The 13668-nt window shown below is 42.7% G+C and overlaps 1 protein-coding gene across 1 annotated transcript in view; it reads left to right on the top strand.

Annotated features, from left to right (window-relative positions):
- Nucleotides 1-1027: 1027 nt before the first annotated feature.
- LOC130285325 (uncharacterized) overlaps nucleotides 1028-13668 on the top strand; it is a 90298-nt gene continuing 77657 nt past the window's right edge. The window contains exons 1-3 of the mRNA XM_056536682.1: nucleotides 1028-1109; nucleotides 2971-3036; nucleotides 3756-3848. Of these exons, the coding sequence (XP_056392657.1) occupies nucleotides 1028-1109; nucleotides 2971-3036; nucleotides 3756-3848 (241 nt within the window). The remainder of the gene's footprint in view (nucleotides 1110-2970; nucleotides 3037-3755; nucleotides 3849-13668) is intronic.

Here is a 13668-nt window from a genome sequence, read left to right as displayed (position 1 = left end):
TCATATGGCTCTGCGGAATGAAAAAGAGTAAGGGCCGACTTAAAGGGGAATTCCGGTCGAAAAAAAGTTTTCAAATCAACTGGTGCAAGAAAGTTAAACAGGTTTGTAGATCACTTTTATTTAAAAATCTTAACCCTTCTAGTACTTATCAGCTTCTATATACTACTAATATACTCCAGAGAAATTTGTGAAGTTCTTTCCAGCCTGACAACAGTGCTCTCTACTGACACCTCTGTCCGTGTCAGGAACTGTCCAGTAGGAGACGTTCTCTATGGGGATATGATTCTAATCTGGACAGTTCCTGACGCGGACCGAGGTGTCAGCAGAGAGCACTGTTGTCAGACTGGAAAGAAATTCACACATTTCTCTGTTTTAGACAGCAGCTAATAAGTACTGGAAGGATTAAGATTTTTTAATAGAAGTAATTTACAAATCTGCTTAACTTTCAGGCACCAGTTGATTTGAAAACATTTGTTTTCTACTTCTTTCCACCGGAGTTCCCCTTTAAACTACAAAATTTCGCCTGCAGTGGGCATGGGAGCGAAATCCATTGGCACTGGGACCATGCGGACCTGCACCGTCACCAGAATTGTGTGAATGGGCCTTTATAAGACAAGGAAGAAATAAAGAAAAAACTTAAATTGGCTGTGTCTTAGGGTACGTTCACACTGTGGAATCTCTGCTCGCAGAATTCCGTGAGCAGAGATTCTATCTGGCAGCGGCCGCCAAAATACTTCAGCGGTAGAAGCGTCGTCACCATTGACAGCAATGCAGGACTCGCAGACTTCAACTCAAAGAATGGACATGTTTTCAGTGGCGGACAGAATTGTCCGCCACTGAAATTCATCAGTGTGAACGAGTCTCGCGGAAGACTCATTTCCACTGATGTTAATTGCCCTAGGAGAGAGGAAAGGCCGTCCGGCAGTACAAGACTAAGGCAAACGGGAACAAGTAAACTGTGTGGGTAGCTTGAGAATTCCTGGATCCTGACGTAAGGTGCGGTGGTGCAAAAAATCCAATAGCGTGCATGAACAGTAGTGAGAAAAAGACAGGGATTGCACTCACCATCCAAATGGCGTTTATTGATAGGTGTCAGGCGTTACAAGCTGGTACAGAAGTGGAGGCGGGGGACGTAACCTGGACAGACTGTTTCACGCTGCTATGGCGCTTCTTCCAGCCGGTATACCGGCTGGAAGAAGCGCCATAGCAGCGTGAAACAGTCAGTCCAGGTGCCATAGCAGCGTGAAACAGTCTGTCCTGGTGCCATAGCAGCGCCATAGCAGCGTGAAACAGTCTGTCCCGATTACGTCCCCCACCTCCACTTCTGTACCAGCTTGTAGTGCCTGACACCTATCAATAAACACCGTTTGGATGGCGAGTGCAATCCCTGTCTTTTTTTTTACACTGATGTTAATGTTCACTGCGTGTAATTTCGCTGGAATTTACGAAGTGTGAACAAACCCTTAAAGAGGTTAATTATTTTTCCTCAAGATCTCTGCTTGCAGTTGGTGATAAGGAGCATTAAGTCTATTCATATCATCACAGTCCTGGTTAATTATCTGGTAGTTATACTATATCAACAAGGATTCTTCCCATGTATAAACATGAGATACTTGGATCATCATCACCATATATAACAAGCCTTGAGTTACCTGACAGTGCTCTCACATCTAATGAAGGATAGGGAAGTGCTATAAGAAGCCGCTGTCACCTGAACCCTTGTCTGGGAACATTCTGCAGATGACATGCAAGTTAGTCATTCAGTGACAGTAACGTATGAAGCATGTGAGCAATAATTTATGGGGATTAGCACACGGCTTCGAGGATCTGTACTGAGAACCTGAGGGGATTTTATTTAACTCGTGTGACTGCTGGAACAAAGGGGAAGATTCACCAAAACTGGTGCAAGGGGAAAGTAGAGCAGTAAATGTACCAACCAATCCGATTCCAACTTTAAATTTTAAGAGTCAACATAGCCTTAGAGATCACAATAATCATAAACTTTGGAAAGTACCAATCCAATTGGTTGCCATTGGTATCTACTTTGCGTTGTTTTGCACCAGATTTGATAAATCTCTACCCAACCTAAACATCACCAGATTGATGAACTTTGCAAGCACAACTTTTCCCTAACCACAGTGCTCCAATTCCCAAAAATGTCCCCCTTGGTGTCCTGCACAGTAACGTTGGGTAGTTAAGTTGGTTGGATGGGGGGGAAGAGATTGGTCCCCCTTTATAAGGTAGGGAAATCCCTCTCAATAGGTAGGTTTGTCCAGTAGGTAGACAGGTAGATCCCCCAATAGTTAGGTAGTTTCCCCTCCCCTTAGGTAGGTCCTTCAGTAGGTAGGTAGGTTTTCTCCTTAGATAGGCACTCCCCCTCCCCAGGAAGACTTGTTTCCCCATTAGGTAGGTCCCCAACAGTAGGTAAGTAGGTGCTTCCAGTCAGTAGACAGTTCCCCTCAGTGGGTAGGTAGGTCCTCCTAGTAGTTATGTAATCCCCCCCCCCCCCCCCAGAAGGTAGCTTTCCTCATAAAGAGATAGATAGATGATAGATAGATATGAGATAGATAGATAGATATGAGATAGATAGATATGAGTGATAGATAGATATGAGATAGATAGATATATATATATATATGAGATAGATAGATAGATATGAGATAGATAGATATGAGATAGATAGATGGATGGATGGATAGATAGATATGAGTGATAGATAGATAGATAGATAGATAGATAGATATGAGATAGATAGATATGAGTGATAGATAGATAGATATGAGATAGATATATATATATATATATATGAGATAGATAGATAGGTTTGCCCAACTAGGAAGGTAGCTATTCCCATTAGGCAGGCTTTGCCAAGCACCACATTGCACCACAAACCAGTGTTAGAATGCTACATGTGGGTTACAAAAATAAGTAATGGAGCAAGTAACCTTGTGGCTCTTTGCTCTATCACAGCTTTACAACTAAAAGGGGAACTCACATGTGATAGCAACCGTCAGCAGCTACACCCAGCCTTGCCAGGTAGGTGACGAGGGGTGCCTACCCTCAGCTACTCTTTCTTCTGGCCCTAAGGACACTCATATAGACACTCATATATAAAGGAACACAAGGGACACATATATATATAAAGGGACACAAGTCAAAACTGTGAAACTGCCCCCTTATTTATGCCCCCAGGTCAGGGCTCAAGTCCTGCAGGAACTCATGGGAAAGGAGTTCCTGCACTTTATTCACAGCAGGAACGCAGTTTCCATTAGCAGTTCCCATGTCTAGGAGGTTACTCCACCCCTAGACATGTTAACCCCTATCCAAAGCATAGGGGATAAGATGTCTGATCGTGAGGGTCTCGGCTGTGGCACCTCAGACATCCGGTGCACGGAGGGAACTTTGCTCCGTGCCGGATGACTGGTGATGCAGGGCAGAGGCTCGTGACGTCACAGTAATGCCCCCTCAATGCAAGTCTATGGGAGGGGGCGTGACGGCCGCCACGCCCCCTCCCATAGACTTGCATTGAGGGGCTTTGACCGTGACGTCACGAGCCTCTGTCGCTGCACTCAACGCTCTAAACGAACGCCGGGAGCAGCAGGGAGAACATGGGGGTCCCCAGCGGCGGGACCCGCGGGATCAGACATCTTATCCCGAATCCTTTGGATAGGGTATTCAATGTCTAGTACCCCTTTAAGTGGAAATCTAGGGTGAGTTCCCACACTTTTTTCCCCAGGACTTGACCCCTGCTCCAGGTGGAATCTATTGCCAGGAAACCAAGGAAATGTCTTTGCCCAATGCAAACCTACAGAAGTACGACTCGAATTCTCAGCAGCTATTAGAAGTGGGTATAAACTTAAAGTGCTCTGAATGTGCTGATAACTATGCTCGGCTATACACTGTGTGTGAGAACTGTTTTTATCTCCTAAACTACATACACATATTCAGATGACACAGGCCGACAGACCAGTAAGATTGTCCAACTCATACATTCAATATGAATCAGCACAGAAGCCTCTGGGATACAGATTTACAAAGCAGGTCACTGCTCATTTATATAAATTATTGTTTACTATTTACATATATATATATTATTAATAGAATACTGGTATGTTGTACAGGTTGGGATGCAAATAGTGCAGAGTAGACCCAATGGAAAGGACCACTATAAGTCCACCTGCTGGTGTTGGGACATGCCATCACACTTATCATCCAGGAACAGGGGTGTCCAGCGATTGGTTCCCCCCTTAGCTGTTCCCCTGTAGCATCATAGGATGGCCTGAACCTTTAACTAACCCAAACTTTATGAGTAATATTGCTGTGATTGCGGCAGGTTAGCCCTTTAAGGGTTAACACAACCAATAAAAGGGGTAATGAGGTTAGTCTTCTCATGGATACAGCTCTCAATATTTGAAATTGTATTAGCCAGATATTTTAAATTCACCTCTGATTCATCCGGGAAAAAATTTATTTTTTTGCTGTTTTGGCTGTGATGGCTGCATCCATGATATATATATATATATATATATATATATATATATATATATACTGTATATATATAACTGCGAGTAGTTGCCACGATCAGGGTGATGTCCTGGCATTAACCTTTAAGGTGTCAGGATCAAAGTTGATCACAGCATTTAAAAGTGCTGGGAAAAAAAATACATGCTGGTAGCTGAGGGAGCTGATCGGGACCCTCACAGCAAAATCGTGGGGTCCCAAACGGTTGAGAAGACTGGCAGGGGGTCCTTACCTGCCTCCGTCCTGTCCGATTGGTACTCCAATCCTGTAGGCAGCCTTAGCAGCATGTAATCATGGAGGGCCTGATAACACTTATTAAAGGATGTACTCCGGCACTAAGACATCTTATCCCCTATCCAAAGGATAGGGGATAAGATGCCTGATCGCGGGGGTCCCGCCGCTGGGGACCCCCGTGATCTTGCATGCAGCACCCCGTTACAATCAGTCCGATCACTGGCGATCACGGGGCGATCACGGGGTCGGTGCATTGTGACGTCACGGGCCCGCCCCCGTGTGACGTCACGCTCCGCCCCCTCAATGTAAGCCTATGTACAGTCTACTGTATTACCCTATAGTGTACACCCTATTACCCTATAATCTACAGTCTATTACCCTATAGTGTACAGCCTTTTACCCTATAATGTTCAGCCTATTACCCTATAGTGTACAGCCTATTACCCTATAATGTTCAGCCTATTACCCTATAGTGTAAACACTTATACCCTACAATGTTTAGCCTATTACCCTATAATGTACAGTCTATTACCCTATAATGTTCAGCCTATTACCCTATAATGTTCAGCCTATTACCCTATAGTGTTCTTCCTATTACCCTATAATGTTCAGAATATTACCCTATAGTGTTCAGCCTATTACCCTATAGTGTTTAGCGTATTACCCTATAGTGTTCAGCATATTACCCTATAGTGTTCAGCATATTACCCTATAGTGTTCAGCATATTACCCTATAGTGTTCACCCTATTACCCTATAGTGTTTAGCGTATTACCCTATAGTGTTCAGCATATTACCCTATAGTGTTCACCCTATTACCCTATAATCTACAGTCTATTACCCTATAGTGTACAGCCTATTACCCTATAATGTTCAGAATATTACCCTATAGTGTAAACACTTATACCCTACAATGTTTAGCCTATTACCCTATAATCTACAGTCTATTACCCTATAGTGTACAGCCTATTACCCTATAATGTTCAGAATATTACCCTATAGTGTAAACACTTATACCCTACAATGTTTAGCCTATTACCCTATAATGTACAGTCTATTACGCTATAGTGTACAGCCTATTACCCTATAATGTTCAGCCTATTAACCTATAGTGTTCTGCCTATTACCCTATAGTGTTCAGAATATTACCCTATAGTGTTCAGAGTAATTAACCTATAGTGTTCTGCTTATTACCATATAGTGTTCAGAATATTACCCTATAGTGTTCAGCCTATTACCCTATAGTCTTTAGCGTATAACCCTATAGTGTTCAGCGTATAACCCTATAGTGTTCAGCATATTACCCTATAGTGTTCAGCATATTACCCTATAGTGTTTACCCTATTACCCTATAGTGTTCACCCTATTACCCTATAGTGTAAACACTTATACCCTACAATGTTTAGCCTATTACCCTATAGTGTACAGCCTATTACCCTATAGTGTACAGCCTATCAGTCTATTACCCTACAGTGTTCAGCCTATAACTTTACAGTGTTCAGCCAGAGAAAGGCAGAAGAAAACATGAGGTAGAAGCCTATTTTCCTTATGACTCAAAAATCTGGTAATTGGAATAAATCCCTGGAACAACAACCCTTGTACAGACTCTACTGACTATATCCTGTTCACCATTACCATTAATACTGGCAGAGAGTTCTATAGTCTCACTGTTCTTATAGTAAAGAACCCATAAGTGAACTGTAGAATCCTTCTTTCCTCTAGTATTTTTTAACTAGGGTACCTCCAGATGTTGCAAAACTATGGCTGTGTGGGCATGCAGGGAGTTGTAGTTGTGCTACTGCTTGAGGCACACTATTTCTCCCATTCCTCTTATTACTCTGGTTGCCCATCTTTGAAGCCTCTGCAGTTCCACTTTATCTTTCTTGTATACCGGGGCCCAGTATTGTACACAGTATTCTATGTGTGGTCTGACTAGTGATTTGTACAGTGGTAGAATTATTTCCTTTTGGTGTCCATCTATGCCCCTTTTGATGAACCCTGTGATTTTATTTGCCTTGGCAGCAGTTGCATGGTACTGGTTGCCACAGTTATTGTCAACTAATACCCTTAAGTCCTTTTCCGTCTTAGTTGTTCCCAGTATTTTCCCATCCCCTTACTTAGATTCTGAATTTTTCCTTCCCATGTGCAGAACCTCCAACCTCTGTAGGTCTACTGTGTTATCTACTATATACAGTGCACTGTCCTCTACTGTGTTATCTACTATATACATTGCACTGTCCTCTATTGTGTTATCTACTATATACAGTGCACTGTCTTCTATTGTGTTAAACACTTTACAGAGCTTAGTATCATCTGCAAAGATTAATACTTTACTATACAATCCCTCTACAAGGTCACTATTAAATTTATTAAAAACAATAAGACCGAAAATCAACCCCTGTGGTCCCCACTAGTATCAGTCACCCACTCAGAGTATGTGCCATTAATAACCACCCTCTGTTTCCTACCCATGAGCCAGTTACTTACCCACTTACACACATTTCCCCCGAGCCCAAAAATTATTATTTTATGTACCTTCAACCTCTTTTGTGGTACAGCATTAAACACTTTGGAAAAATCAAGATATATGCCATCCATCTGTACCAGTCTTGTAACAGATGTGGCACTGCCATCATGGTTTTAGAGAGAAAGAAAGATAGATAGACAGATAAATATATTGCTGGATGATATTTAAAGAGATCACAGAAAACTTGCTTATAGACAGGGCTGGATTTCCGCAGTGGGCAGTAGGGGCTGCAGTTCAAGGCCTCTAATACCTAGGGGGCCTCCCAATGCTAGAGGGATCTTTTATTTTTTATTTTATTTATTTATTTATTTTAAAGGCCGTTCTATAGAAAACGGGGCATCTACAACAGTTAATAAAGCAAATCAGACATCAGCTGCTGAAAGAAATCGGGTGCCACCGAGTATGTAGAGAACTCGAGTCCTGAGCCTACTCCATACATTGGTGATGGCCACAGGATGAGTAGACCTGCCGTCAACAGGTTAACAAGTTTTTATCCACGGGGGTTGGGGGGGGGGGGGGGTGAGGGGGGCCCCTCCTTGGCCTCACCTGTGGACGCCCATGCTAAGGGACTATTCATGGGTCACATAAAAATGTTGATGTAAAATTTTACAGATACCTCTGTTCTAAATAATACACATAGAAAATATTTCCGTCCAGCTCAGAAAAATAGATGAAACGCTACAAATGCGTCATAAGAAATATCTCAGAGAAAATTTTCCTTAAAGGCAGAAAAATGTTCAGGTAAATGAATGTTTTGCCTCACATCAAGAGGCAACAAAGTCTTGTGTAAGTTTTATCTTGAGACAGACTTATTGGAGGTGAAAACACAAGGCTTAACCCCTTCATGTGACAGCCACACTTTATTTTTTGCGTTGTATTTTTTATTTTTTTTCTACCCCTTTTTCTAAAAGCCATAACTTCCTTTCCATCTACAAAGCTTTTTTTTTGCAGGACTAATTCTATCACAGGTACAATAAGAAAAGGAAAAACATTGCTTTGCGACATTTAGCACGGGGTTTTGATTTCATGCCGTGCAGGTTACAGTAAAACTGACATGTTATCTGTATTTTGTGGGTCGGTATGAACACAATGATACCCGATTTTTGTGACTTTGTTTTATTTTACTACTTTCAAAAAAATTTAACTTTTTCTTTGGGAATATTTTCTTTGCTTATATAGTGCAGCATAGGCTACTATTAAAGGAGTATTCCAGTGCAGGAACACTTTTCCCCTGTCCAAAGGATAGGTCGCGTGGAAGGATCCAACCTGTCTGATCGCGGGGAAGGATCCAACCACTGGGACCCGTGGTGATCTCCTGCACGGCACCCGGCAGTCCCCAGGAAGGGGGCATGTTGACTCCCGACACGTATTTCTGTATCTCTGGCTCTCTCATAGAGATACATGGAGGGGGAGTGTTGGCCACCGCTTTGTGCGGGAGTCGACATGCCCCCCTCCTGGGGACTGCCGGGGTGCCATGCAGGAGATCGTCGGGAGCCCACCAGTTAGACCCCCTGTGATCTGCACTGCACTCCTTTAAAGAATAATGTAGCTATCTGATCAGACACATATCTGCATTTAACTGTCCGGGCATGCTGGGAGTTGTAGTTTTGCAACATCTGGAGGGCTATACTTTTAAAAACAGTATATGTTTTAAAAGCGCATACTGTTTACTTTTTCCCATACATTTCCATCCGTTTTTTTGCCATATGGTTTTCTTTAGAAAAACTGATTGAAAACAGTATGGCAAAAACGTGGTATGAACCCGGCCTTACACGGCAGTGTTTCCTAAACAGAGCCTCCAGCTGTTGCAAAACAACAACTCCCAGTATTGATGAACAGCCATAGACTGTCCTGGCAGGCTGGGAGTTTTGCAACAGCTGGAGGCACCCTGTTTGGGAAGCACTGCCGTAGGGTTTTGGTGAAGACAAGCCCCATCTTTGTATCTGGGTCCACCCCTGTTGCAGATTCCTAATTTAGGCCATAAATGCACATGGCGTTCTCTCACTTTGAAGCCCTGTCGTATTTCAAGTTAACACTTTAGTGTCACATATGGGGTATTTCTGTACTCAAGAGAAATTGCGTTACAAATTTTAGGGGGATTTTTCTCCTTTTACCCCTTATGAAAAGGAAAAGTTGGGGGCTACACCAGCATGTTAGTGTACAAAACTGGTTTCAGCCTGTTGATAATTTTCTTTCACGCAAGCAATTTTTCCTTTTTTACTTTGGTAGTAGCTTTTTGTGCTCCATGTTTGAACTGGAGTAAATTTAGTCAGTTTTTAACCTTGTTGCGATTTTTTTTGCGCAGTTGCGACTTTCGCAGTTGCTAAATACCCGACTAAAGCAAATCCATTTTGAAAAATGTAATATGTAAGCACGGTTGAATTTTCTTGCTTTTCTTGTTCTTCATGCAAATTGTTGCAGGAAAACACACGTAGTCGCAGTTGCGACAATTTTGCGACAATTACAGTAAAGAAAACCTGACTAAACCTGTTGATAAATGTCCATCATAAAGTATAACCGAAACAGTATAACTAAGGTGTGAGTAAATGCATTGTGCTGATTAATAGTAAAATCTGATGACCACAAAACAAATACAAGAATTAATGAAGTTTGGCAACTTATTCAGCCATAAGAACTGGTAGCCAATAACTGCGATAAGTTATAAGACTTAAAACATTTGTGAACAAGATTGACCTTTTTTTGTTTACCATCACAGAGCTTTTTAACTGATAAAAATTAATAAAGTACATATTTAAAAAAAAAATATATGAACATAAAGGGCAGGTATGGAAAGCTTCTCAAATTAGGTATAAATATTCCTCATGGAATCCCATAAAATGTACATAATCTTAAAGGAAATCTGTTACCAGTGTCACCTGCACTAACCTGTCGGTACCGACAGATAGTACAGGTGACACTGATGACAATGGTACTTACCCTGTCCCGTTCAGTGGCGGGGATCTCTGGTAATCTTCTCTGTTAAGCTTCAGCAGCAGCAGCGGCTTGGGGCATGGGCGGAGCTTAGGCTGCTTTCACACTATAAAAATTCATCCGTTACAAACGTCCGTAAAAAAAAAACATGTTAAACGGCCGTTAAACAATCCCATTCAAGTCTATGGGATTTTTTTTAAATTACCCGTTATGAACCGTTATAGCCCATCATGAATAACGGTAGTTTGTTGTGACGGGAGAAATAACGGGACATGCACAAATTTTTTGCCCGTCACAAGAAACGGGTAAATTAACGGCCGTTATTTTTAACATTGAAGTCTATGGGCATAGTCCGCAACCCTACGATGTATGGTGTGTTTTAACTTTCATTTTTAAATTCCCTGCGGGAGCCCTGATTGGCCGGTACTGAGGAGCCAATGAGGGCTCTCAGCCGGAGATCTAAAAATGAACATTGTGAGTAGCAGAGGGGACATATATATATATTACAAGCGCTGTGGGGGGCAAGATATATAGCGCTGCAGGGGGGGCAGACATAAAGCCTAAATATATGTAGCCCCTCAGCGCATTTATAATATGCCCTCTGCAGCGCATTTATAAATATATATACCCCCCCCCCCCCCTGGCACATTAATAAATATATACTCCCCCGCCGGCGCATTAATAAATGTATACCACCCTGCCAGCGCATTAATAAATGTATACCCCCCACCAGCACATTAATAAATGTATACCCCCCCGCCGGCCCATTAATAAATGTATACCCCCCACCAGCACATTAATAAATGTATACCACCCTGCCAGCGCATTAATAAATGTATACCCCCCGCCAACGCATTAATAAATATATACCCCCGTCGGCACATTAATAAATATATTCCCCCTGGCGGCGCATTTTTAAAAAATAACCCCCGCCAGTGCATTAATAAATGTATACCCCCCGCAGCGCATGTATAATGTGCCCTCGCAGCGCAGCCATCTATATACATATGTCACCGCTGCGCTATGAATGAAAAGTATTTCTATCAGCAGCCCATAGTGTCAGGAGACGGCTGCGTTATCTGCCCCCCCCCAGCGCTTCTATATACATATGTCGGCGATTAATGAAAAGTATTTCTATCAGCATCATTGGGCCGGCAGATGCTGCTGCTAGAATGCTTTTCATTCATAGCGCAGCGGTGACATATGTATATAGATGGCTGCGCTGCGAGAACACATTATAAATGTGCTGCGGGGGGTATATATTTATTAATGCGCCAGCGGGGGGGGTATACATTTATTAATGCACCAGCGGGGGGTATATATTTATTAATGCGCCGGCGGGGGCATATACTTATTAATGCTCCAGCAGGTGGTATACATTTATTTATGCGCCGGTGGGGGGGTATATATTTATTAATGCACCGGCGGGGGGGTATACATTTATTTATGCGCCGGCGGGGGGGTATATATTTATTAATGCGTCGGCGGGGGGTATACATTTATTAATGCACCAGCGGGGGGTACATATTTATTAATGCGCCGGCGGGGGGTGTATATATATATGCACTGCAGGGGGCATATTATAAATGCGCTGAGGGGCTAGATATATAGGCTATATGTCTGCCCCCCCCCCTGCAGCGCTATATATCTTGCCCCCAAAGCGCTTTTAATATAGATATGGCCCCTGCTACTCACAATGTTCATTTTTAAATCTCCCGCTGAGAGGCCTGAATGGCTCCTCAGTACCGGCCATTCAGGGCTCCTCGCGGGGGATTTAAAAATGAAAGTTAAAAACACACGATACATCGCCCGCTCCCCTGCTTAATAACTTCTGATCCCATCGGGTCTCAGAAGTGAAACCCGGTGCAATCAATCCCTCCGCACCTGTATTACAACCCCCATCATGGAACAGACTCTGTTCCATGATGGGGGTAGTAGTACAAACACTAATGTAGCCTCCCGAGCTGTCCGCAGACTCCCGCAGCCAGGGAATTACTACTCCCATCATGGAAAGCAGTCTGTTCCATGATGGGAGTAGTAGTAGTCCCGGCTGTGGGAGCCTGTAGGCAGAGGTGTTACAGTCATACATTAGGGATGTTATAACGGGTCTTAACGGGAGAATATTTATTCATCAGTTCGCACCCGTTATTTCATCCGTTATAATACTTATGTTTTCACACAGAAAATGGACTTTTAATAACCGATGAATGCCCATAGTGTGAAAGCAGCCTTAGTGACGTCACTGCTGCTGCTCCCTGCCGGGTGCCGCTGCTAGAGGACAGCAGTAGTGACGTCACTAAGCTCCGCCCATGCCCCAAGCCGCCGTGGAACGGGAGAAGGTGAGTACTGTTGTCATAAGTGTCACCTGCACTATCTGTCGCTACCGAAGGTTAGTGCAGATGACACTGGTGACAGATTTCCTTTAAAGTTTAGAAATTTTATGTAATTTAATGTAATTTTAATTTACAATGTCATACAATGGTTTTAATATAAAATATACAAAAATGTTGTATTATATGATTATTATATTTTTTTTACTCATAACTATGTGTTTGACCATGGTCACACTCTAAAATTTAACAGTGTATTTTATTTGAAACCCAGGTTCACATTTGTATTTTATTTGAAGGCCAGGTTCACATTTCGTAAAATTTGCAGCATATTTTATTTTACACTCACATTTTGGCTGTAAAAAAAAAAGGACTTTTTTTTTTTACAAATTCCAGTAAAAAAAAAATTCATGAATAAAATAAAATACCTGTCAAAATTTTACAAAGTGTAAACTCAGCCTAAAACATGGTTATAAAAAATATACCGCATTTTCCGGCGTATAAGACGACCTCCGACTTTTACAGTTAAAATACAGAGTTTGGGATATACTTGCCGTATACGACTACCCCTCTACCGCAATACGGTACCCTACCATTGTACCCCCACACTAGGTTGTCAGCATAGTTCCCCCCACACTAGGTAGGCAACATAGTTCCCCCCACATTAGGTTGTCAGCATAGTTTCCCCACGTTAGGTTGGCAGTATTGTTCCCCCCACATTAGGTTGGCAGCATAGTTTTCCCACATTAGGTTGGCAGTATTGTTCCCCCCACACTAGGTTATCAGCATAGTTTTCCCACATTAGGTTGGCAGTATCCCCCCCCCCCCACATTAGGTTGGCAGTATGTTCCCCCACATTAGGTTGGCAGTATGTTCCCCCACCTTAGGTTGTAGTTCCCCCATATTAGGTTGGCAGTATTTTTCCCCCCACATTAGGTTGTCCATGTAGTTCCCCCACATTAGGCTGGCAGTATAGTTCCCCCACATTAGGTTGGCAGTATAGTTCCCCCAAATTAGGTTGGCAGTATTGTTCCCCCCACATTAGGTTGGCAGTATAGTTCCCCCACATTAGGTTGGCAGTATAGTTCCCCCACATTAGATTGGCAGTATAGTTCCCCCTCATTAG

This window comes from Hyla sarda, chromosome 8 (assembly GCF_029499605.1).
Source record: "Hyla sarda isolate aHylSar1 chromosome 8, aHylSar1.hap1, whole genome shotgun sequence".
Lineage (NCBI taxonomy): Eukaryota > Metazoa > Chordata > Amphibia > Anura > Hylidae > Hyla > Hyla sarda.
This window is presented reverse-complemented; position numbering and strand designations above follow the sequence as displayed.